Source organism: Typopeltis vanoorti, chromosome 12, assembly GCF_054136105.1.
Source record: "Typopeltis vanoorti isolate ZY-2024b chromosome 12, IOZ_Tvanoo_1.0, whole genome shotgun sequence".
Lineage (NCBI taxonomy): Eukaryota > Metazoa > Arthropoda > Arachnida > Uropygi > Thelyphonidae > Typopeltis > Typopeltis vanoorti.
Genome location: NC_143560.1, coordinates 88,030,209 through 88,057,133, shown reverse-complemented (window position 1 = coordinate 88,057,133; position 26,925 = coordinate 88,030,209). Strand labels below are relative to the sequence as shown.

Sequence of the window (26,925 nt, the reverse complement as noted above, 5' to 3'; positions counted from 1 at the left end):
TTTCGGTAGGGAAAAATCCTTCTACTCCGTATGAGACTGTCTCCTTCACCTTCATTTGAAAACTCCTTAATTGTTCCTCTGGTTCCACAACAGGTATCGAGCCGAAGTATTTCTAATCCAAAGGGAGTCTTCTCTACCGACTGCGCTGTGAAGGCAATCATCTGATGCTCTAATTATTATGTAATGTTAGCTCATTATGTAATGGTCGTATAGGTAGTGAATTTAGTAAGTACTTAAGTTATAAGTTGCTAGTGAAGCGTTGTAAACTTAATCGCTAAAATACTGCCACGTGTACCAAAGGAGTAAATCAGCGGTTATTTGCAATTTTTATTATTTATTTTGTTGTTGTTGTAAATAAAATTGCAAATATTAATGTTATTTGCAATTTACTGTAATAAGTATACCAATTTTATTAAATTGGTAAACTTAACACAGTAACATTAATTATATTTCAAAACTAATACTTTTTCTGTAATGCCAAGTCTGTATTGCCATCTCTTAAGTGGAAAGAAGAAAAGCAGTTGCGGAGATAAAAATCTCAATTTCCTTCCCTGTTTAGTGATTAACGTGGTGAAGAGTTTATTTGACAACATAATTGAGTGGCCATTACGAGAATGGCATGAAAAGTCTTGTACGACTTTTTTCGAGGGAAACGGAATATTTCGCTTGAAGAAAAAAAAAAAAAAAAACGAACGCATTAGCACTAAATGTATGAACTTGCCAAAGTTACAGATTACCCTGAAAAACTGTGGTTCCGAAATAAATTGCTGCACACCCCTAAACCTCCCACCTGTTTCCGGGTTACGTAGTGTTTGAAGACCAAAAAAAGTTCATGATGGATTCGTGGTTATCCTACTGCTTTAAAATAACGTCCTCGTGTAACAGCTGTAAGTTCCGTTTTTATTGAACTTTTAACTCTTTTTAAGCCGTCTTTTGTTTAATGTCTTCTATTCCCGACAGGTGGTGATACATTCGACAATATCCGCGTGTCACTGACTTCCTTCTCTTTCACTGTTACGAAGTTTCTGTTGCTACGCTACAGAGACGTCATTGTTATTCGAAATTGAGGACAAATCGCATAACCTACTTCCGACTATAGCTTTTAACTTATTTCGGCACACACACACACACACAGAGAAAGAGAGAGAGAGAGAGAGAACCGAAATAATGTTATAGTTGTCTATATATTGAGTAATAAAATCCCTAATTTCATATAGCACTGCATATTTTCAAAGGTAAAAAAAGTAATTTAATTAAAATGCTTTAATACCAAAAGAACAAATTAAAAGAATAAGAGTCGCAATCAACCTAAAAACTGATGTCATCATAAACGTCTCAGCAATGTTGCATTCTCGTGGTTCTTTTATAATAATTCCGAATCAGATAGGCATGTGTGTGTGTGTTCAGTTTGAATAGTTTTTGTGTCCTTAAACTTCACCGGCGCTTTGAATCATCTTTAGAACTGTAAAGAATTAAAAACATCCTTCTCTCAGCAGGATGGAAAGTCTTTTCATTGTCAGCGAAGAATAAGTTTGGAATGAACTAATATAGCTAAGAAGGCAAATTAATTCATCATGTTATGTCATGCTTAAACAGCACAAAGGCTTGAAGACGAACGCAAGGGCCAACTGCATAATTCGACTAGTATTGTTTACTCCTGCTATTATAGTAATTTATATTTGGTTGGACTTTCGTCCAAGGGACGTTACTTTCAGAACAAAATAATACAAGAAGGTATGCGGTGAGAGGCCTATAGTAAAAACAGTCAGATAAAGACAGTTAATGACGCCAGTCAGATAATGTGGCAAAAATGAAATAGTTTCACTAGGAATGGATTGTTTCAGTAATTTTGCATTTCTCCGAATTCACGGCTGAGTTATTTGAAACTCAAAAGAAATTTCGAACGCTTATCAAAATTGACTACTTCTTTTCTCGTATTTTAAATTGTTAAATCAAGGATAAAAAAAGCGAATATACAATTAATCAAAATTATAATTAAAATATAATAATTATCTCGCAGATCATTGATAGTCACTCACGAAGGAAACATGCTGATGCGAGTTTAATAACTGTCGGAACTCCTTCGACCGTGTTAGGTGAGAATAAATTTGGTGCCTGCACAGGATGAATAAAAGCGATAATAATTTTTACTGTGTTCACACATCGCTTAGGTTTCTTTCACTCAAATACCTTTGATTATCAATATTATTGCTGATTATCGAACATTTATTTGTAGTGCAGGATGAACAAACGAAAAGAGTAAAAGCGGAAAAAATAGTTGTACGATAATGAACTAAGAGAAAAATCATACTTAATTTCCTAATACTGGACCGTTTTTCTTTGGAATAATATCTGAAGATCTGATCATAAAGAATACATTGGCCATTGACCTCATAATCCCTTGTTGGAAGAATTATGAAATGAGCAAGATTGTTGGATTTAGTGATCAATATTGTGGCGATTCATACTCCTTGTGTAGCTTTAAAATGCGGTCACTTTCTTTTTTAAGGGAAAAAAATAGGAAAAACGTTTTTTTATTATATTAAAGTTTTAATAAACGATCGCTTTTCTCAATAATTAACTTTTATTAAAAATGGCAATTTTGTTATTAATGATCATCATCATCATCATCAAATTCCTGATATGTACCCTCAAGGGGTGTACAGGATATGATAATACTACATGAAAAACTTACATCATTACTAACTTCCTATCTACAATTTTTCCTCCAAATCAATCTGTTATTTGTCAAGATTCCAATATTATTAGATCTTATATTTCTGTCTTCTAAGGCACTTTTTACTGTATCAATCCACTTATATCTTGGTTTTCCTCTGGGTCGTTTTCCTGCCAACCTGGCAGAGAACACTTGTTTTGCTAATCTTTCCTCTCCCATTCTATTTAAGTGACCATACCACCTGAGATTAGCTCTGCTAATGCATTATTGGATGCTGACAACGTCAAGTTCTTTCCTAATATCTTCGTTTTTAATACGATATTGCCATTAATGCCATCTATTCACGCCTCTAATCTTTCTCAGGACTCTCATATCTGCATTCTCTAGTCTTTGGTCAAGTGTTTTACTTCTGACCCAGCTCTCAGATCCACAAGTTAAAATTGGCTTGAATACTGTCTTGTATACAGCTAATTTAGTGTTTTGGCTAATTCCTCTCTTATTCCATATAAATTTATTCAATTGACTTCCCACCATACCAGCTTTGCTGATTCTGTTGTCTATTTCCATATTTAATTTACCATCTTCAGTAAAAATCGTGCTTAAGTAGCTGAAATGTTTTACTTGTTCCACAGGTTCTCCATTCACAATGCAGTTGATATTTTCAATGTTTCTGCCTATTTTCATTGTCCTTGTCTTTTTAATGCTGACCTTCATACAATATATATCACGATAGTTATTCAATTTAGTCAGGGAATCTTGCAAACTTGTTGCGGATTTATTTAGAAATATAACATCATCCTCATTAAGCAAAGACCTGAGGTTAACACCTCCAATTTTGATATCAGGTTTAATACCACTTTCCTTCATAATGTGATCCATATAGATAATGAACGACAGAGGGGATAATGTACAACCCTGTCTGACATAGATTTAACATTAAACCACCTTACTGTACTTCCTTCATTTCTAACTGCTGACTTACAATTCAAATACAGACTAAGTATTGCTTGATACGAGTATAATGCCCCATTAAGACCATATAACTGTCCCGTAATGAATAGCTTCTCTCGTGGCACCTTGTCATATGCCTTTTCCAGATCTACAAAACTTAAATATAGATCTTTCTTATATTTCCATGATTTCTCAACTAACTGTTGTAAAGTGAAAATCTGATCCTGGCAGCCTCTATTTGGCCTGAATCCACCTTGTTCTTCACCAAGCTTTTCTTCCGCAATTCTTCTCAACTGTTTCTCAAGTATGCTTGCATTGATCTTGCCAGGAACATTCAGTAGTAAATACCTCTGTAATTCTGACATTCAGATTTATTTCCCTTTTTATACATGGGTACTATGAGAGCTCTACTCCAATCATCGGGAATTCCTCCCTCTGTTCAGGCATTCTGAACTATGCAGTGCAGCCACTGTAACATTCTTAAACCACCATACTTAAGCATTTCTGGTCGAATATCGTCTACTCCTGCTGCCTTTCCACATTTCCAGCCTTTGATGGCTTTTTCTACTTCAAGTATGAATATGTATTCCTGACTGTATGTCTGTTGACTGCTTATTTCATTTAGCAATTTTTCGAAGTAATTACTCCATACTTCAAGGATATCTTTTTCTCCTGTTTTCATTTCACCTTTATCATCTCTGATTCCTTTTTCTATTTATATTCTATGTTCTTGACAAAGTCTTCCCATGACTTTTGTTTAGCCAGTTTTATACAGTGTTTAGCTTTCTTTTTGTCTCTATATTCTCTAAGAGCATAAAAGAGTTTGCCAGGAACTTTTGATATGCTTTCTTCTTTTCCTTCACTGCCTCTTTAAATTCCTGTGTCCACCATGGAGTTCTGATTTTTCTATCCTGACAGACAACTTCACCACATGCCTCTCTGGCTGAATCAATCAGTGTTTTCTTCAAGGCTTGCCACTGAATCTCTAAGGTTCCTGTTCTCAAACTCTTTTATTTTTTCTTCAATAATCTGTGTATTTTAGTCTACACTTCGCATCTGAGAGCTGTTCAACTTTAAATTCGCTTTAAAAGTTTCTTACATGTTCTTCTTTTTAATATGAAATTCAATTTTATCCTGCTCAAGACTAGATGGTGATCACTTCCAATTTCAAATTCTCTGTACACTCTGGTGTCTTGCACCAGGGAGTAAACATCACTATAAACAATGACATAGTCAATGAGACTTTTCTTATTCCTTGCCTCTTCTCTCCATGTGAATTTGTGCACATTTTTTATGTAGGAACATGGTGTTAGTGATAACCAGTTCATGTCCTGAGCAGAAATCCAACAGGTATTTGCCATTATTATTAGCTTTGCTCTTTTCTCCAAATTTTCCCAAAATAGTTTTGTATATCTGACAATCACTTCCTACTCTGCTATTTAGATTCCCAACAAGGACCAACTTTTCATTTTTCATTGTGTCAGTTGTTTTCTCTAGGCCTTAAAAAAATTCTTCCACTTCTACCTTAGTAGAACCTTTTGTGGGACCATAGGCACAAATAAGTCTCATTGTCCAGTTCCCCATTCTCATATTTGCCCACATTACTCTACTTGAGACTGACAGCCATTCAAGAAGATTAGCCTCGTATTTTGTGTTGAATACTATGGCTACTCCTTCTTTTCCTTGATTGTCATTGCCTGAATATAACATTTTGTATTTATTGCTCAGAAAGATCTCACCAGTTTTTGTCTTTTTTTGTTTCAGTCACCTCTATTATGTCGATCTGGTACTTATCCAATTCCTCAACTAGCTCCATTTCTTTGCCATTCAGGCTTCTTATGTTGATAGTACCAATCTTGACCTCTGGTGATGTTGAGTTGGGGTGGGTTTTGGATTTGTTCCAGTAGCTGACTTCGCTGTTTGTCCTGGTTCCCTGGCGAAAACAACGGGTTGCTTAAGGGTTAAAGCTATATAACGGAGAGGGGATCTCCACATAGCCCTTTGAAGGCTATATGGATGCGTCACTCGGTTATGGCGACGCCCCCAGCGGGCATGAAATTCTATCATGTTTTACTATCATTTAAAATTTTGGTTTAAGCCAATAAGAATACAATTTGGTCGGCTAAATCCCGAATTGCCAGCCCATCCTCGTCCGTTCAGTATCCAGGCAGATACCCAACAGGCTGCACCACGAGAAGGTGAGGATTGGGCATTAGTTCAGAAGCTCTGGTCGGTTCTCTACAATCCTTTGAAGGCTATGGCGAAATACTACAACTTATCGCATCTGTCGATCATTTCCCGCTGCCGCCCTTATTTTAACTCAGAAATTTAGGTTTTTGTAGATTTATCTTTTAGATTGCTACTATACAAATCTGCATTTTTATTTATATATAAAAGACCAGTAAATAACTTAAAAAATCGAAGTCGAAACTGATTTCAAGTATTGACTGAAAACAGCCTCTGTTACAAGTTATCTTGAGTCTGGTGATGTTTGGGAACAATGCAATAAAATTGTATTTCTCCTTTAATAAATCAGCCGTTTACAGGGGAACTGTCGGAAAGTGAGACCGCATTGTTTTCTGTTTGTTTGCTCATTCAAATGCGTTGCGTGAAAAACACTTTCAGGATGTAGGAGGGGTACTGGGAAGGGGGAGGTAATAGCCTGACTGCTTCTTCATATCCTGCAGACACTTCTGTTATTCAATTTTTAAACCCAAACTCAACTGGAAAACATCTCCGCTGATCCTCGCTAATTATCGCTAGCCGCGGGTTATGTAACGATGGTCTAGCAACAGGGCAGCCATGCAGTCAAGCAAGGTCCCTCGGGAAATGCGGTGTCACTCACCAGCGTACGTGTCATCGGATCCACAATGGCATTCTTTCTTTCCGCTATTAATCTTGCATCACGTTCTTTAAGTAAATTTGCGAGCTCACTCCCAACCCTGCAAACATATTAGACTGGTCCGCAGGTGTTCGACAGAGAACCGGAGTGACGTCACGTACACTCGTCGGAGAGCCCTGCCGGAAGGCGTGCGATTGGCTAAAGAAAGAAGGTAAAACAACTTTAATTGGTTGAGGTGGTCTCTCCCCTGCCATCTGTTGATGAAGCGTGCTGCTTGTAGCACGCGCAGCTTTTGTATTGTTGTGGTCGTCACTAGTAGCTGAACAGAACACGAGTCGGACGTTCAACTCTCGTCCCAACTGCACAAACGCATGTGGAAATGTTCCGATGCTAGTGGAATTTTTTGCCATTTCATGTCCGCGCGGATGTGTAACTCCTGTGTGAGTGAACTTCCGTCAAATGTGCGGTGTCACTGATCTGTATGGACAGCAGAAGAGTCACTTGCGGCCAGTCGTAGTCAACCCCGCGTCGAGGGGTCTAAGCGGCGACGTGTGGAGGTCAGTGAGAACTGCGAAATGCCCCAAGGAGGTGTGAAAGGGTCGGGAGGGGCCCGCGTGACTCCCCACTGTGATAATACTGCCACTACCGTTTGGACAGTGCCTGCCTTCCTTCCCTACAGGGTTCCTGGGCCCCTGGATGTCCGACGGCCGGAGGAGGTGTACAAGGTAGGGGTAAGTGTCTTATCTGATGTACATTAATGAGCAGATTAAATATATAAAAAACTTAGTTCAGTTTCTAGGGGTTAGAAGAGAGATCGAGGGGTGAGTGGGGGAGGGGGTCTTCCCCCTTAGCTGCAAGTATGACGGAGTCACAAAATATCTTTTTTGGGTCTTGCTTTCTTAGACGAAAGCTGGTATCAATACTGTACAAGTAAAATTTAAATCTCTCTCTCTTGGACGATATACTCTTCAATCATCAATACTGACGTCATTTTCCTATACCCTTGAAAAAGCTCTGCTTGGGTATGGAGGGAACGAATTAATAACTAACTTTCTGTAATCCTGAAATTTAACTCTTTCCCAGTAGTAGACAGAGTCCCACCACTACATAAAACCCACTGTTGATAAGTTTTAAGGGTGCCGTCAATGGCTACGTTTGTATTTACTAATGTTAATGTGCGGAATAATTTTCCTTTTCCAGTTTACTAATAGTAAATTTAAAACACAAAGGATGCTGAAGTGCCAGTTATATATTACCGTTCCAATCACAACACCTGGAGTTGTTCAGGACCTGTCACTGTAATGCTATGGAAAAGAGAGAATCAAGTGATATGGACCATTTCAGTACATCTTATCCTTCAGATTTTAAAATTCACTCGCCTTCAATTAAGAAGTGACACTTAAATGGTCACGCTTCACTCTTTATCTGCACAGCTCGTAATTCTTCTCTAGATATCGTGTTTGTGTGCACGTGCGTACAGAACATTGAAAACTTCTAAAATTGAAAAATAGGCCAGGTACACTTTCGAGATACTGAACACTCAGCTAAGCAAAAAAAATGTTGAAATGGAATGAATAAAGCATTTATTGGACTTTGTGTAACGTCATTTGATGTAAAATACCAGATTATTCAGCTTACTGTTTTAAGTTTGAACTGCCGATATTCTGTTTCTTGTTTATTTATTTGCTGACAATACTGTACTACAAACAAATTCAGTTTCTCTCACTGGTTAGATTCGTTTGACCAGTGAGCGAGTTCGGTCGTTTAGCGGGCTAGTAATTATGTAATGGTGTTTGCAGAGTTAATCTACCAAGGTAGAGATAGCAAGGATTATTTTCATGATCATTTTAATGTGCGTGGAAATTCCAAGCTAAAATTCTTGAGGAGTATTTTTTATGAAAATTTAAATTCATTATTAAACACCATTTCCTGGAAGATCATAATTTTTACTGAAATTAATTTTGATTAATAATGCAAAGGTTTTAAAGTACCTATGCTTTAAAGTAAAAAAAAAAAAAAAAAGCAATGCATATTAGCATAAAGAAATTTGAACAATTTAATTTTTAATTCATTTTTTATCAATATAAATAAACGGCTGTGATCGAAGGCTGGGGGGATGCTAACGACTTGTCATAGAAGCTAGTCTAAGGAATATCGTTTTACATTAGTTGTATAAATAAAAGTGTGCAGATTTAATATAAAATGCTAACTGTACGGCTGAGACATTTTGAAAAATAATGGTGTATCGTTATAGGATTGCGGAAATTTCATTTTATTCACGATTTTTAAATTTAACTAGTCTCACATTCAACCTCCACAGCTGCATGGAGATACAACTTCTCTGGTTGTATCTCCATGCAGCTGTGGACATTGCTGGAATGCGTATTCCTCCAATCATTCAAAAATGTGCACGTTTAATTGGCAGAAAAATGCCACTTGCCTTAATCTGTGCGATCTTCGACATCGAAATATGCTATACGCTGACCAATTTGTCCTGTTAAAAAAAAAAAAAAAAAAAAGGCCTCTCCTGATAACATGCAGGTAAGTGGAGTTCAGGGTTACTATCCTGAGTCTAAACAAGGAATGACTGCTAATGAGAAGTTCACTTCTAAGATAAAATCTATAACTACACGACGGTAGATACTAACAAATGATCTGGAACAGGTTCCATAGAGCAAATCTCCACGCAATGCACACGTTCATCTGAAATCTATTTACCTGATGGCACGATAGGGATAGGATACATCCTTTGAATCAAAGAGCTCTCTGAAGGAGTAGTCCGACTGTCTGGAACCCAAACATGGGGCTCACAGTGGGTCCACTTTCAGTCTCGTTCATGACTTTCTCTTCTGCATGCCGATTAACGCATTTTATCAGAGTTTCAGAGATGAGATTCCGTGAACTAAGACTGAAGCTCTGTGCTGTGCTATGAGGAGTCTTGTTTTCATTTCCTCGAGCATTTGTTGTCCATATGTACCGGCTAGATTTGCTGACACAAGCTACAAATCGTAATCTATGCAGACGCCGTTCTCCCATCCTTTTCCATAGCGTGTCTGCAGATGTTTGTTGAATTTCAACTTTTTTTTTTTTCTGATTTAATTCGTTTTCGCTTTTTGTCCTCTAGAATTTAATAGATAAATAGTCAATAGGAAATGTTTCACTTTCTCCCGTTTTTTTTTTTTTTTAATGTATTTTGGTTCATTATTTTTACCATTTTAAAGGCTTCGACGAGTCGTATTTTAAATCTGAATTATTATCATTTTAAGTCTTAAAATCTTCAGCTTAAGACAACAACAAAATGCCATGGGTGTAATGTCGGTTATTTTCCAGTATTTTCCTTTCTCTGCAGAAAACTATGAGGCTCTCAATGGCATAGTTGTTAATTGTCATGCCATTGGTTGGGCAACATTTTCCAGATGTTCCGGATGTAGAAGAGTGAAATGAAAGACTTCTGCTTCATGTCAACTCTACTTCACCCTTTGCAAGACAAAGAAACTTTCTTTTCTTATTGACGCTATCGTTTTTTCTACATGCTGACAATGTCAGCTCTGTGAATGAACCTTCACAATGACACCGGATCTTTGCTTGCTCAGTGTAAACAAAGTGACGCGTTTTAAACGCTCATCACTGATGGTGAATACACTTCTCAGTGACCTGTCTAACATACTATTTATCAGCTCTTTAAATAATAAGAATGTGTGTATGTGTCAAATTTCTTCAATAGTCTATGAGATAGGAAAACTAATTTCTAGTATGTGTTTCATTGATTTTTATTTCAAAGAAAAAAAAAAAAAGGAGACATTACATGAATACACATAACATATTTTCCCTTGGAAACCATCTTGGACTCGAGATATTTTTTTAATTGAATTCGGGTTTAATTCAAGCTGTAATCTAACAAGCAAAGGAGTTGTCCGTCAATCAAATAAGATCCTATGTAGAAAGCAAAAATTTCTTTTAAAATTGTAGTTTTTAACATAGTGAAACTGAATTATTTGACTGATTGGTATTCTGTTGATGGGCTGAGGATGTCTGAATGAGTAATAAAATAAAAATATTCATAAATTATACAGTATATTTATCCATAAAGTTTATTTTTTGTATGTGATTAGAGCCCAGAGAAATCGCCTTCTTCCGGGACTAAGAATGTTTCTGCCTTTAAATCTACCAATGTTACATAAATAACGGGGGGAAAATCCTTCTTTATTAAATAAAAACTATTTTTTTAAAAAACCTCTCATACTGTTTAATGTGATCTATTCGATTCTTAATACTGTATTATGAATTACTTTTGAAGCGTTCGTTTAGCACATATCTAGCGTCATCTATTGAAAACCTGTATCAATAAATGGAGGTAAATAGATAATAATATGTATTATTATAATTGCTAACGAGTATCTTCATGGAGTCCAAAGACTCATCGCAGGAGGCTCAGCAACATCGTTCACAAATATACCTATAATACTTACACAATGCAATCAAAATTTCACCATGTCACTAAGAAACAAACCATTATTAATGCAGTAGCTATCATACCTCTCCTTAAACTGATTTACCGACGAACTGACAACCCATTCCACTCATCCACAACCTTGTAGGAAAAAAAACTAGATCTCACATTCTTGTTAACTGAAACTTTATTCAACTTCTAATCATAACCTCTTGATCTGTCACCGTCTGCCTTATACTGAAAACGTTCCCCTACCTCCATTGTATAAAACCATTTTATCAGCTTGAATGTTTTTATCATTCCATCTCTCATCCTTCTATCTGCCAATTTTTGTAACTCACGCATCTTCAATCGAGCTTCATACGGAACATTCCAAAGGCCCGCAACCATCTCGGTTACTCTCCTCTCAACAACACCTTCACATCTCTCAGAAACCCAAGTGACCAAATCTGAGTACAGTAGTCTTATAAAAAAAGAATAAATATAATATTTTATAGGCTTATTAAGAGGGGAGAAAATAACACACACACACACACACACACACACACACACACACACACACACATATATATATATATATATATATATATATATATATATGGAAGACGTAATTTTATACACCAGAACGAAAAGATTAATTGGCTATTTAAATTACACAAGCATTTAAGGATATGAAAAGAATGTGTGTAATCTGTCCCTGATTTCCATGTTATTATTATTACAGGCAATTCCAAGGACTTCTTAGACTTATCGAGGAAGTCCCTAAACATCATGCCAAGAACTATTCAGCATTTGCACAGTATCTATCATACTTTGCTTTGAACTCATTCACAGTCTTGGCTCCCGCAACAGACTCTGGCAGCTTATTTCACTATCATTCACCACTCTCCAAGTAAAAGACCTAGTTCTAATACCCTTGCTAACTACACTCTTGCTCAGTTAACAGGGATGGCTCCTAGTTTTCCCACCACCATACCTGTTCTGAAAACTTTCCTCTGAATTAATCTTCTAAAAACTCCTCAGTAATTTGAATGTCTCAATCATATCACCCTTTTTCTCTTTATCAACCAGTTTCTGTAACCCACAAATCTTCAACCTGTTCTTGTAAGGTTCATTCCATAGTCCAGCTACCATCTTGGTCTTTTACCTCTGGATCCTCTCTACCTCCTTCCAATCACCAAGAAACCCTAGAGTCCAGATCTGCACACAGTAATCAAGATGGGGTCTTATCAAGGCTCGATAAACAGGAACAATAACCTGCTTGTCTCTCTCTGCTCGTCAAAATATTCTTCAGTAATCAAATGATCTGACGAGCTGATTTATCCACTTTTGCTATGTGCCCCTTTAACTTGAACTCCTTATTCACTAACACTTCCAAGTCTCTGGCTTCTTCAATTTCCTGAAGTATGGTTCCACCAATGTGGTAAACTGCCGATAATCTTTTCACCCCAAAATGCATAACCTTACACTTTGCTACATTAAACTGATATCCATTCTCCTTTGCCCAGTCTGCCAATCTATCCAAATGCAAAATCTATGCAAAATTTTAATATCACGTGTATTAACTATTGCTCTAACTGAACAGTTCCTCTGAGATCCTTTTCTATATCATTCATGAAAAAATAAATAGCAGTGGTCCAAGAACAGAACCCTACTGCCCACCACTAGTCACCTGCCTTCTTTTGGACTCTACTCCTGAATAAACTAGTCTCTAATATCTCTCCATCAACCACCCTCCTATCCATCTCGCCAACCCTATATCCATTCTCATGCGCTGCAGTGTCTCATTAGAATTTCCTGTAGTATCCTGTCAAAGGCCTTTGCAAAGTCCAGCAATATCTATATCATTCATAAAAAAATAAATAGCAGTGGTCCAAGAACAGAACCCTGCTGCCCACCACTAGTCACGGGCCTTCTTTTGGACTCTACTCCTGAATAAACTAGTCTCTAATATCTCTCCATCAACCACCCTCCTATCCATCTCGCCAACCCTATATCCATTCTCATGCGCTGCAGTGTCTCATTAGAATTTCCTGTAGTATCCTGTCAAAGGCCTTTGCAAAGTCCAGCATATCACTGTAAACTCATCACCCTTATCCAATTCAGTCGTCATGGTATAATAAAACGTGAGCAAGTTAGACATGATCTACCCTTCATAAAACCATGCTGCCCTCCCCCATACAATATCCCATTTCCATCTATCCATTCCTGTATTTTGCTCTTGACCAACCTCCATATTTTGACAATGATTCCTGATATGCTGATTGGTCAGTAATTTGCTACAGCATTCTTAGAGCTTACCCTGCTCATGTTCTGGGTTTAAAAATTACGGATTTGGAGGGGGAGGAATCCACTTTTCGATGTGAAGTCTTATTGTCATTTGTTATCCTGCACATGCAAAAATAATTAAAAAATACAAAGGTGAAAAGCAGTACACACCTTCAAACATGCAAAATGAGCCTACTAATGCAGCTGTTCCTCAGGGCACCTCATCCCCATATCCATAAATGATCAATGACCGTCTTTCACTGACTTCATACCCAATCCACAGCCTTGCAGATGATATTATTCTGTTTTTTTTGTGTTTTTTTATGTAAATTAAAAAAAAAATTATATTACTCCCACACACGAAAGTTGCGAACCTTTAGTGCATTAGTACCATGGATGGGTTAAGAATATTTTTTCTATTTTTATTTATTTATTTATTTATACGTATTCCGGAAAGCCTGCTCTGAAGACAAAACATGGAACTTTTTTTCAAGGGACTTCGGGCCTCCAAGAAGCGAGAATGTGGTCTCGCACCTAGCAGTGAAATTCATCTTCCACATAATGACAATCACAAACATGCCTGCGGCGGAATTCGAACTCGCAGCATATTGGTTGGAGAGCTGACACGCTAACCACTCGGCCAACCTGGCGGCAAATCCCGCGATGTTCAAATATCTCAAGCTTCAAGATATTCTACACACTGATCCTCATATCATCCTTCAATGAAAATACAACTTAGTCATCTTTTAATGCTTCAAAAACAGTTTTATCTCTTTACTAATTTAATAAGCCGAAAGGCTATTTTACCGGCGAATATGTTAATAGAAAGGGGGATGGTAAATCCCTTTATGTTTTTATAGCCGGGTAAGAAACTCGGATCGAAATCCATAGAGTTTCATGTCGAAAAAGCTATCGGCGAGCCCAAGTGTAAATGATCACTTGGGTAGAACAACACCAGGGCAACTCCATGCAAAGGTGGAGCAAGTTCCGTCACTAACTTTAATATTCTCTCATAATGTAAAACCCAGCTCCTAAGAGATGTATATATATTGTTTTACATTATGAAAAGAGGTCACTACCCAGACCGGTTTCAACCTTTTTTGAGGTCTCATCAGTGAGTAGGTAGACCTGGAATATCAAGGTTTTAAGTGAACACGAACTTACATACCTCTACTATCGAATTGCCGAAGTCGTGTACTCCTATATTTATTGTTAATTACTAATTTAATAAGCCGAAAGGCTATTTTACCGCGAACATGTTAATAGAAAGGGGGATGGTAAATCCCTTTATGTTTTTATAGCCGGGTAAGAAACTCGGATCGAAATCCATAGAGTTTCATGCCGAAAAAACTATCGGCGAGCATAAGTGTAAATGATCACTTGGGTAGTACAACACCAGGGCAACTCCATGCAAAGGCTTATTAAATTAGTAATTAACAATAAATATAGGAGTACACCACTTCGGCAATTCGATAGTAGAGGTATGTAAGTTCGTGTTCACTTAAAACCTTGATATTCCAGATCTACCTACTCACTGATGAGACCTCAAAAAAGGTTGAAACCGGTCTGGGTAGTAACCTCTTCTCATAATGTAAAACAATATATATATACATCTCTTAGGAGCTGGGTTTTACATTATGAGAGAATATTAAAATTATGTGACGGAGCCTGCTCCACCTTTGCATGGAGTTGCCCTGGTGTTGTACTACCCAAGTGATCATTTACACCTGGGCTCGCCGATAGTTTTTTCGGCATGAAACTCTATGGATTTCGATCCGAGTTTCTTATTCGGCTATAAAAACATAAAGGGATTTACCATCCCCCTTTCTATTAGTTTTATCTCTTTCTTTTTCTCGCAAAAAATGACCTTAGTTGTTTTCGTTATTACATTTTTGATAATGCTCAGCTTTATAACCAAATCTCGTTCCTCGGACTGACGCTTTTTTCTGCCTATAATCACGTTATTTCTATAATATCATTTTCTCTCAAGACGTTCATTTTCATCTGTCTAGATAATAACACTGTACATATCACAAATCCAAACCAGCCTTGGAAAGCTGCTCTGACATTTAGGGTAGTGCGCCTAAGACTTCTTTAAAAATTCTTGATATTGTTCAGCTACTGTTTTACAGATGGCGGATTTCAGCATCGTGTCTCCTCTTCTACAGACATGTTCATGAGCGCTGTTCAGCACATTTGCCATCCATCATGTTCTCTATTTCTTGTAAATGGGCGACATCCTTTTACAGTCGATTTGTTGACTCGCGAATCTGCTACTCTCATTCATCTTTCCCATTCTTTATTTTTCAACGTTATCCACAAAGACTACACCCTCCAGCTCTTCAAATAGATTATCAGCAGGTTACTTTTCTCTTGACAGCTGTCTACGCACGTCATAGATTTTCTATAATCCTTAAAGCCTATTGTGTGTGTGTGGGGGGGGGGTATAAAAATAACATCACATGAAATGAAGAAATTAACTATTCATAATAGAAATATGAATCACAGAAAGGAACTGCATCGTCATTTTATTTAAAAAAATAAAGAAGCAGCAGAAAATATAAACTGCCTACATTTTTGACAGCATAGCAAGTTTATTGAATACCATCGTATTGTTTGAAAGAAATTGAGAAGGCAGATGATTGTTCAGAATTCTCTGTTTTATGCTTATGGGTAGACTCACACCGTACAATGCAAGCATTCGGAACCAAATCCGACGGAGTAGGTTGGTTAATCCTTATTCCCGTAATCTCCTATGTCTGTATACGAGTATTGCGTGTGTTCTTCTGTCGGTTTTCCTTTTGTGCGAAAAACCAACAGTAGCCGCCGTACGAGACCGAATAACTCTTTTCATCGAAGAGCCGTAACAAAAATTCTTCACATTCTAGACCGGATTCGAACTAAAAGGTCTTTCCAACCAAAGGACATTGTCGAAAGCGACTAAGCTACGGAGGCTTCTCAAAAGTAGCAGTTAAAATTCTTGAAAATATTCATATACTTGTAAAAAAAAAAAAGAAAAAAAATACACGCAAAGAATATTGCCAACTGAATAGAAGCAAGGAGCTACAGTAATCCCTCAATGGTACTAATGGCACAAAGAGGATCGAAATAGAACTTTCTTACCGAGATAACGGATAATGAAATGCTACAAAAAAATTGTTAGATTAAAAACTGTATGTACCAAGTCAGTTAAAACAGAAGTGAATCATTTCCGATTGTACAAAATAAGATCAGCGAATCCTAGATTATACTTATACTGAAATGTATAAATATTAAACAACAAATTTATTTAGATTGCAAAATTTTTGGAAGAAAAATATTGAACTCTTGTGACCTTGTTTATTATGCAATGGCAAGATTTAAAAAAACATCAAAAACCAGATTAAATAGAACTTTCATCAAAATATTATGTGCAACAGAAAACTGAGCAGTTTACACAAATATTTGCATCTCTTTTTAGTGTTTCATAAAAACTTGGTTAGCCGATTGGTTAGTATATCCATTTTCCAGTCAATAAACTATAGGTTCGAATCCCTATAGGCAAATAGTACAAACAGACTAAAAATAAAGAAAACAATGAGTTATATTGACTGCTTAATTTCACAGTTTAAGGTGCCCCCACCTCATTGCCGCTTGAAAGTTTCATGTTTGGTCTCTAGAGTCGAAAGTGGCAGATACTCGTATTCTAAATCGATGTCGAGTATTGGTACTTATATATTTATAATAAGAGCAGTTAGTGACAGTGATACAACTCCAGACTTGAGTCAACCGTGACTCTTGATAATGCTAGGCTACTCCTAATAATCTTCCATTAGCTGAATTACGTACTTTCCAATTTCTGAATGGGAAAAAATATATATATAATAATTATTATTATATGGGTATCTCCTTAGAGTTAAAAGACTCATCACGAGAGACCCAAACCATCCATACAACAATTAGCAAAGATTATTGTCAGGGTTTTCTAGCCTGTTGGCTTTGCGTTTCACAACCATATGCCTGGGGAAGGAGTGTCCCAGGTTCGATTCCCGTCGAAGACGTGAGGAACTTCCTCAGGCATTGCCAAGTTAGCCGGTCTTGGGCGCTGGCAGTAGGGTTTTTTCCCCCGCTAGTTTATCTGGCTTTTTTCATCCCTCACGGGGCCGGTTTGCCGTAAGCAGGCAAACCGACCCCGTGAACATACGCTTCTACAGCCAAAAAAATATCCCCCCCCCCAGCGGCAGACTAGGCGACAAATCGGTTGGGAGTGGTACTAACAAGTAGTCGCATCTAAGTAACGCGCGGACCCTGCATAGGACGCGGGAATTACGCGTAGTGAAAGAAAGAATTGTCAGGGTTTTCATTCCGCGAAGTGAATGAAAACCCTGACAAGCTGGCTTTAGTTGTTTCTTCGGCCGTAATTCGAAACATAACCTTAGAAGATTAACATGGAACTTTTCAAGCCATCCAGATCAGCCTGCAAACAGATTGAATAGCGAAGACGCTATGCATTCGCGTAATGAGGCTTTCTTTTCATAGGTTATTCAATTCCCTTTATTTAGACTACCATAGCTTTCACAAATGAGTTGAAAGATTTCAGCCTGTTTGACTGCGAAATGATGGAAAGTTCCGATTTCATCTGCCTCTATTTGTTCCACTTAAAGACATTGCTGGTTTTCCATTAAGATTTTTCCCACGAGCCATTGTCGATGCCTTCGATTTCGCCATGCACTCAAGAAATTTCACGTGGAACAACAAAACTTTTCAAACAAATAAGATATACGGTGATGAGAACTCTTGTGTCCAGAACATTTTATGGGATATCTTGAACGAAATCTGTTTGTTCTACCTCTTACATTTCTTTGACAAAAATCATTAATTAAAAGTACGAATGAAATTTACTATCAAAAATAATTTTCTCTCTTTCCGCGATACTCTTATTAAATTGAACACAAACAGATTCATCAACTTTTCTATTTCTCCACAGCTTTACTAGTAAGCGGACTTTCTCCTCGAATTTCGCAAGTTGTAGACGGATTTCTATTCCACCGAAAATATATTAACGAAATGTACAATTCTGTAATATATATTTCTTACAAACATGAAAATATGTATAAATCACATTGTACAATTAATTTTGATAAATAGCGCATAAGGATATATTTCAAACTTTTTTTTTTTGTCACATACCATGACAAAATGGTACTTTTCTCACCAGATAAGTCTTCGTGAAAAGAAAAGAAGTGGAACTGTTGTATGGCAGTAACTGCATAAAAATAACGCTATTTTTACGATATTCTACTGCAAAAACCAAATAATTTGTATTTCTGTCTTTGCAATGCCGCCGCCCCCCTCCTCGATGACTTTTTCACCTTGTTCCTTCATAGTAAGATCATTCCTGCTGTTAGGCTGAATACTCATAAAGAATTCATCCATCCTATTTAGTAGAATGGTATTTAAAATTGACATATATTATTTGTTTTTCTGACTCCAGACAACGGGATACACAACCTTTTAATAAAACGTACCATAACTAACAATGGTCACAATTCCGTGTAGTGCGTTCTAGAGGAATGACCTCATTTGAAGTGTGAGCGCAGAATCGAAGCTGAGATAAAAACATCTGCGCTCATTTTAGTGGCTTTTTTTGAAGCTTACTCTCGAGGTGAAGCGTAAATCTAGTGCTATAATCGCAAGTGCAGTTTATCGTATCATCGGATATGTCACAATCCATCAAACGAGGAGAGGGAGGAGACACAACCAAAGAGGAACGTCCCTCAGTCCGAAGAACAACACGTGCCCCTTAGTTGGAAAGAAACATCTAAGTTATGAACAAATATTAACACTTTTCAATTGAAAGTAAGTTGACCAATTTCATACAGATAGTCTACTCCACACCTCCCCCGAAACATGATTTATCAGTCTCCTACATAGAACAAATAAACCAGGAGAGAACACGCAGTCGACAGACACCACGGATGCATCTCGTGACTTTAGCGGTTTTTATATATTCCTGAAAAAGGAGAGCAGTTCGACCATAACAGTTTTAGGTCGAAGTGTAAAACAAATTGGCATTTCTAATAATTTTACAGCGTGTTATTTTTCATTCTTAATTATTTTCATTTTTCACATGTTCCATATAAAGGTCTTTAAACTTGTAAGTTTAGCAATAAAGTTGCAATTAAAACTGCCTTAAAACAATTGTTTTCTGGAAATCCTAATGCAGAGCTGAGAGTTGACTTCTAATTCATAACTAGTCTGGTACTTTATTTGTTTCAGTGGGAAAGAAAGCGTCAAATAGTTTTTCTGTCCTCAATGGATGTTATCAGCAGGAATTAGAGATTACATTTTTCTCTAAATCTCATCTACGAAAAGTTGTAAACCGATAGTCAATTAGCAATAGTGAAATGATAATTTACTATTGTCCAAAAATTGGATAATCCGAAAATCCTTCTCTGAAAACCAAGCAAAGTGTGGTATCATTTTTCCTACTTCAATAAATAAGGTTACACCGCATTGTGAAATTCTTCACCCACCTAAAGATCTTCACAAACACTCACATCGGAATGAACCCCAAGCCTGTTTGTTGGAAAGTGGGTTTGCTAACCAATACAAACGAGAGAACGCATCGGAGAGAGAGAGAGAGAGAGCGCTGCTGTCTCTCTCTCGGCGATAACAACACTCATCTAGTTGTAGAACTGTCTAAGACTTCCCTATACAGGCTTGCTTATTTTCTTAAGATTAAAAGCTTTATTTTCAGCTTATCACGTCATTTTTCCTGCTTTAAAGCGATAATAAATTAATGTGTTTATTAACTTTATCTTAGTAACCTTGGTAAACTAATATTTAACTAATGATCGTAATGAAAATATTTCACAGAGGAAGGTAAATCTCAATCACCTTGTGTTTAGCTTCCTTGGTGACTCTTTATTTTCTTTTGTCTTTGTTTGAAATTAGTGGATTAAAAAATTCTGGGTTTCATCCCAAAAGATACTTAATTTTCTCTATACATACGCTTCAAAATTCTGAGGATATTCCTTGTCTCTGTATAATAAAAGAGTTCGAATTGTTTATCTAAATTGCCTTAGCCAGCAATCTTAAAGCACGCTTTCATTTTCATGTTAACAGCAGTTTTTCCTTGTGTACAAGTGTCACACACCAGGTGAGATTTCAGCCTTGTTGATGCTCTAATTACGAAGAAATTCGAAATCAGCAAGTTCTAGACTTGTAATTTGTGGATCTCCATCGCTCAGATAGTATTTACCTTGGTTTAAATTCCATCTGCTAGGGAAGTGAACTTTTATAAGGGTTTTTCAACTGCAGTTGACTTGGCCTGTCTTATATGTGCCTGTGTAAAATTGGCAAATTTATTTGAGAGAATACATTGGCTTCATAGCCTGTTGCCTCGACCACAATTTCGTAACGCGTGTAATTTTGTATTATAATGTTAGAAAATTCCAGTTTTATTAACATGTTGGTTATCCAGCTTACCAGCTTATCCTGCTTGCACTACTTTTTAAGTGTTTTGTTGCTCTATAATTTTTGCTTTATTTTTATTTATTTATTTTTTTGCAAATTTTAAACCTGTGATGAAGGTACTGAAATAACTGGCTACAAATTTTTAGCGATTTATTTCAGTACTTTCACCAGGTTTAATAAAATAAGCAAAATACAATAGTAAAAGAAATAAATACTTTAAAAATATGTGAACTATAGTACAGCTGTATAAAGAAAACTCGATGTTTTAAATCTACAGAGCATCTTTTGTTCTTTCGAAATATTGCGATATCAAACCGAATTCTTTAGCACGAAATAGACCCAATGTCAAATGCTAAATTTATTTTGGTGAATTTCATATTTCCACATTATGGCAAGCGGAAATACATTTAGAGTAACACGTTTCTTTCGTTAGGTTTACAGCGAAAGTCACTTTTGAACGATAAGAACTTTTTATCTGCAATTATGACACCAATTTCTTATTACCTTATACGAAGAAACAAAAATGCATTTTCGAAATTTTCTACATCTTATTTAACATCCTGTGGAGACATTTTGTTATCTAACTAAATGGCCAGGTCTTCTTTAATTAAATTTTGATCATTTGATCTTACGGAGCAATTAAGGCAGCTATGTATTTTTGCCAGTATTTTTGACTGTTAATTATGAATGCTTTTCAGCCGGCTTATTTTGAGAGAATAAAAATCATTTTCTACGGACGAGCTTTTTTATGTCCATATTTGACGAACTCACGTTCACTAGAACAGGTTTATAAAGTTCCTTATTTTGTAGACAGAATTCGAACTCTGATATTTTCAACCGAAGGGCAAATGTTGGCCGAATAGTTAGCTTACCCGCTTTCCAATCAACAGGATGCGGGTTCGAATCCCATCGTAGACATGAATGTTTATGACTGTCTTTAGGTTGGAGATGACTGTCATCGCCCGGTGTGAGACCACTGCTCCGGTTATTGGAGGCCTGAAGTGGCTTGAAGAAGTTCCATGCTTGGTCTATAGAGCAGCGTTTCCGGATTATGTAAAAAATTAAATGAAAAAATACATAAAAAAATCCCTAGCCGTCCACGGTACAAAATATACAATAGGTTTACAAATAACCTTTCGTGGATAGAAGCAACATAAAAAAAAAAAAATGTCGCGACATCCGCGCAACAGCAACGCACAGGTTCGCTTAATTTTTAACTGCACCCACATAGCTTTCAACTTGCTTTTCTAAAGAACTCTTTTAGACTGTAGAGGAGCATAAAATATTATTAATAAAAGGCAGATTTAAGTGGTGCTTAGTTCGTACACACAAATTAAAGGAATTTTCTTCGGGTTCTTCGGCATTCCTCCACTCCAAACAAATGCATTGTGATTACTAGTGAGCAGCAAACAACTAATGACAGGAATCAGCCCTTCTCGCGGTGATGGATTTGGTGTCGTCATTGTAACTATCACGACATCGTAATAGAGATGAATGCGACTGCCAGCATTTGCAGCAACGCTAACCTGTTTATTTAATGGGAGGATCATTTTAGGACAATCTTACTTGGATGAATACACTGTGAGACAAAAATAGTCACATGATTTTCAAAGATCATCTGCATCTAATTACCTGGGGGGAATACTCTGGACCGAAGAGAAGCACGCAGCATTAAAATGAGATAAAGGCGAGATAGTCATTCACTACACCAGCCCCCCCCCCCCCCGATCTCCACTGTCACTGCTAACCCAGAGTGGCCATCATTATGTCTGAGTTGGGCGTGACGTCTACTTTGAAGATTACACGCGATATGCGTGAATAACTTTACATCATGGTAACTGTCTCATCTGTTTCACGTTCGCCCCTTGCTATACCATTCTCCATTAACCCTAACAAAGAATAAAACTCTCCCCCCCATCTCCTATTCGGGGTTGTCAGAGGTCTCTTGTAGGGACCGAATCTTAATACCGTTCAAGGTAGAGTCCTGTTTCAACGACCTTCCTGACAGTACGATCTCTCCAAAGCCTCAACTCGGGTTATCAAGGCGGGATCGCAATGTCATACAGTTGTCAACCAGTTGAATTTAATCCGATACGGTAGCCGTGTCGAAGAGGCGTAACTTCAGAGCTGGGCATATCACAGTGCGTGACTGTCTATTCGCACACTCTCCCCAGAGAAAAAAAGTAAAGGTCGGAGATGGTAGCATTCATGCGCACACACGACGTTATCATCTCTGTCAGTCGAGCAACTCTTCTGAACGAACATTTTTCACTTTCTTCCCCCACACGAGGAGGACTTTCACCTTTGGAGAGGGGGGGGGTAATTTATCTGAAACTGTAAATGCCCAAATGAAAAGGCAAAACTCTCTTCCACTCAAGTTAGTCTCAAATTGGCTAACACGCGAAATGATATACTACTGGTTGCCACGCGACACGAGACAGCACGTGACCCATCCACTTATCCAGATCGGTTAAACAATTACCGATGATGCCGGTTTGAAAAAACGAGTTTCTTAATTACAGCGATCAGGATTAGCCTATGGGAGGTATCTTCGATTAAATCACGGTCGTGTTAACCATGTGGAGATCCTCTTTCTTCCTATTAGAATGCCATTGAGCAGTGGAACTACTACTGCAGAAAAATAACCACGCGTGGCCCTTGATTCATCCTTCTCATTGCTATGCATGCAGTCTACACTACATTATAGAAATGCACAGTTTGTTCCTAGAGTAACATGTGCATTTCATCAGTGGTTCCAAATTTTGAATATTAAAACCTGAACTCTGTGGGTCAGGAAACTCAGGCGGGCATATCAGAACGCCAGTTAATATAATCGCTTTCCACAACTGGTGGCACTGCACTCTCGTCTTTACTTGGTGCCTAATTTCATCTTTGGCTTATCCACTTTGGGTAGGTGAAGGGGAGAAAAAAAATTGAAATTTATTTTGAATTCTTTCGCACGCTAATTTGTGTTAGAACTGATAGAGGAAGTGCTCTTGTATGGGGCAGATTGATAGCTGCAGTGAATGAGGAAAATAAGTAATTGGGGTGAAGTGAAACAGAAGGCATATTTGAAACATACACGACGTTATCATCTCTGTCAGTCGAAAGACTCTTGTGAACGAACATTTTTCACTTTCCTGAATCTGAAATACGATTATTTCTATAGCTAAATCGTTATACCACCCCATTTTAGGAAGCCGTTAAACCAACTACCAATTTAGCTTTCCACCTCTTTAAAAAAACTCCTCCCCAAACACAGTTCCTTCCCCACCTCTCCTTTTAACCACTGTCATCATTCAGGCAAACTTGATAAACTGAGTATCCATTTACACTCTTTTGATTTAAATGGAGTGCCTTGAGAACCTTTTTAAATAAATACAATTTAAAAAGATAAAAAGCATATCAGAATAATATATGCCCCCTCTCCCGTCTTTGAATTCAAAAACTCAGAAGTTAATGATCATTCCATCCCCTTCGCACCCTCTGTAGTGTGCGCACCCCATAAGTTCCTGTAAATCGTAATTTACAGAAGAAATTACTCTGCCTCGTATTTTCTGATGAACTGTCATTTGACCAACCCTTCTTAATGAAAGATAATCTACCCCAACTCATTTATAATAGTAAGCTACAAAAGAATAACGTAAGCTAATTTGGCCTCGCTGTAGGACTGAAACACTCGAACCTCAATAGATTTAACCATATTGAAGTCATTCTACACTTCATTCTTTATTTGGATAAAAATAGCCCAAGGAAATAATATACTACATTTTTAGGTTTCAGTAGTTAATCTGTAGAATAATTTATCTTCCAGATGAAATTAAATGGTTCTGTACACTGTGAAATGCCCACCCTAGAAAGCATTGAATGTATTTTACAATTTGTGGACTCTAATTAGGCCAGACGGAGCATTCAGTCGTTTATTTTTTAAGTTAAAAAAATGACAAGATCGTGGTGAAGTTAGTCATAATATTTCCTGTTTTTTTTTTTCACCAAAATATCTCTGAAAAGAATTGTGTTTTCACAAGGCTATATAAAGCAAGTTTTCATTTATTATTATTATTTATTTTATTTTTTTTTAACCAAACGCAATTCCTCTATTCTCACTGCTGCATCGTGCAACGGGAAATATTTAGGATATTCTCAGAATTGTCAGAAGAGCTTTTAAATCCTAAGCATGCGAAATTTTCTAGTTTCTAGGATAGTGATGATGAAAGAATGCTTGCATAATGAAACAATTCAGTGATCAAATATACAGGAAGTCTAGTGACACTGTTAATTAAGATTTTATCCAGAGCCATCCCCACTCAGAAGTATTATGAGCACGGATTCGATTCTTGACGATTAGAGTAGGATTGAAATGTCGGATGAGCGAGTACAGGTAAATCAGCTATCAGTTATTGAAAGCCACTGCGAACATGTGTATTTTGTGCAACGGGTTTTAATGGCAACTCAGCTGCGTCATTTGAGAAATTGCCGATTAGTAAAGTGACTTATTTTTGTATAGACGATACATAAAGGGATCAAGCTATGTTTTCCGAAACAAACGTGACACATTTGTGTGGTTTAACTAAAATCGGTGCTAGAGTAATTCAGAGTGAAATGCACTCAAGCAGTGCACAATGCGAGTTTATCCAAAAAGCGTCAGAAAAAGTGGCAGATGTTTTGATGCATTCATAAAACTATTTTTCCCTTTTATCGCAGTGCACCTTCGTATGTCTGGATTCTCCACTATTGAAAACTTCGGTGTAATTACTTCCTTCCTCCCACCAAACTCTTCCTGATAGCTGGTCTCAGTATAACATCATCAGATGTTTCTGAATGGGACTAAGAATATCGATGTCCACAAGATCGAGCATCCTGTAATAGGATAGAAAAACCAAACACTTTGTCTGCTTCAAGTGATGTATAGCATTAACGGAAGGGCTATGGAGGTAGTGTTCCCCTAATGGGAACATCCTCTATTCCATCATAATTCTCTGCTCTCCAGACTCCCCCCCCCCCTCCTTCTTGCGAGAGAGCTAACCACAGTTCATGAACTCCGTATGACTCCTACTGAAAAGAAACGGCACTTTGCACACTGACAAAAATGAGTCCACTCCCCTTCTGACGTTGCCTTGAGGGGGCAGGTGTGTAAACCTCTCCCCTGATGGAAAACACTTGGGTTCCTTCTTAACGTGCAGGTGTCTTAAGACGCAGCTGCCTGATCGAGGTGTTCACCGTATCCTGCGCGCATGGCCATACATATCCTCAGTACTGTTATTTTCGCGCAAAGATTACCCGGTCTTCTACGCCCGCCCGTGAGTCTCGGTTGCCCCTCCACGGGCCTGCTTAATGATTCTCTGTACGCTAACATCTGCGCCAACCTAGTAATGGGCACGTTAAATTACACACTCCCAGAATATCCTGCGCCTAATTACACCATTTTTAGTTTACTTTGCTAGCGAGTTTGTTTTCGGTAGCAAACCGTGCATGTTGGAAATGACGATGAAGTGTTGGACGGTAAAGTAATTTAAAACAAAAGCTTGTGTAGCATTTGTAGTGAACTCTCTCCCCCCCGACTCCATGTTCCATTTCATTAATATAAAGAAATGATCTGGATTAAACAGAAATACGAGGGGGGGGGGTGGACGATCGACTGGTTTTCTGGAAAAACTATAAAACTGATTTTCAATTAACTTATCGCAATTGCCGCATTTCAGACACTTTTATTTTTACTTGGAATTATTTTCCCTGAAGAATGTGTGAACGGTGCTCATTGGTCTTTGATATCGTCTTAAGGTTGAACAGTTGATGTAAGACGCATTCTATTATTTGCAAACACTATACGATGCGATCTTCAAATAACAAAGACTAAATGATTGCCATTTCAGCTAACATAACTTAGAACAGTTATTTAATAATAATACAAAAAAAAAAAAAAACACTGCGTAATGCAAAGGTGATATTGAATGGTAGGAACTACTACTAACCTTCCAGTATAAACGAGTTAACCAATAAATGCGAATGGGAGTGCTTGATTATTCAAAAAATCAGTGGGGGCCTGTCTTGAAATGCTACTATTTAAGTCCTTCATTCGCCATAATTTCCCTTTCTTGATTCCACAATTAGTTATTTCTTCGTCTCGTATTTCCCTCAACGTGACTTAATAGTCTGTCACGGCTAAGTAACTTGGCTTTTCATAACAGTCAGTAAGATGTTAATTAGGTTTATGTCAATCCTATTTGTCTAGTCTACTTTGCTACGAATGTCATGTGGGTGTAGTTTGTTTGCGTTGAG

The 26,925-nt window shown here is 37.4% G+C and overlaps 1 protein-coding gene across 5 annotated transcripts in view; it reads left to right on the top strand.

Annotated features, from left to right (window-relative positions):
* Positions 1-26,925, top strand: part of LOC150100975 (uncharacterized) — a 184,989-nt gene that overhangs the window by 1,944 nt on the left and 156,120 nt on the right. For 3 of the 5 annotated variants that reach the window (XM_090401419.1, XM_090401418.1, XM_090401416.1), the window contains exon 1: positions 6,795-7,201. The exons of 1 other annotated variant lie outside the window; for it this stretch is intronic. In XM_090401419.1, the coding sequence (XP_090257545.1) occupies positions 7,046-7,201 (156 nt within the window). In that variant the 5' untranslated portion in view covers positions 6,795-7,045. Of the gene's footprint in view, positions 1-6,794; positions 7,202-26,925 lie in introns of those variants that run through there. One more of the 5 variants, XM_090401417.1, reaches the window with a different exon arrangement.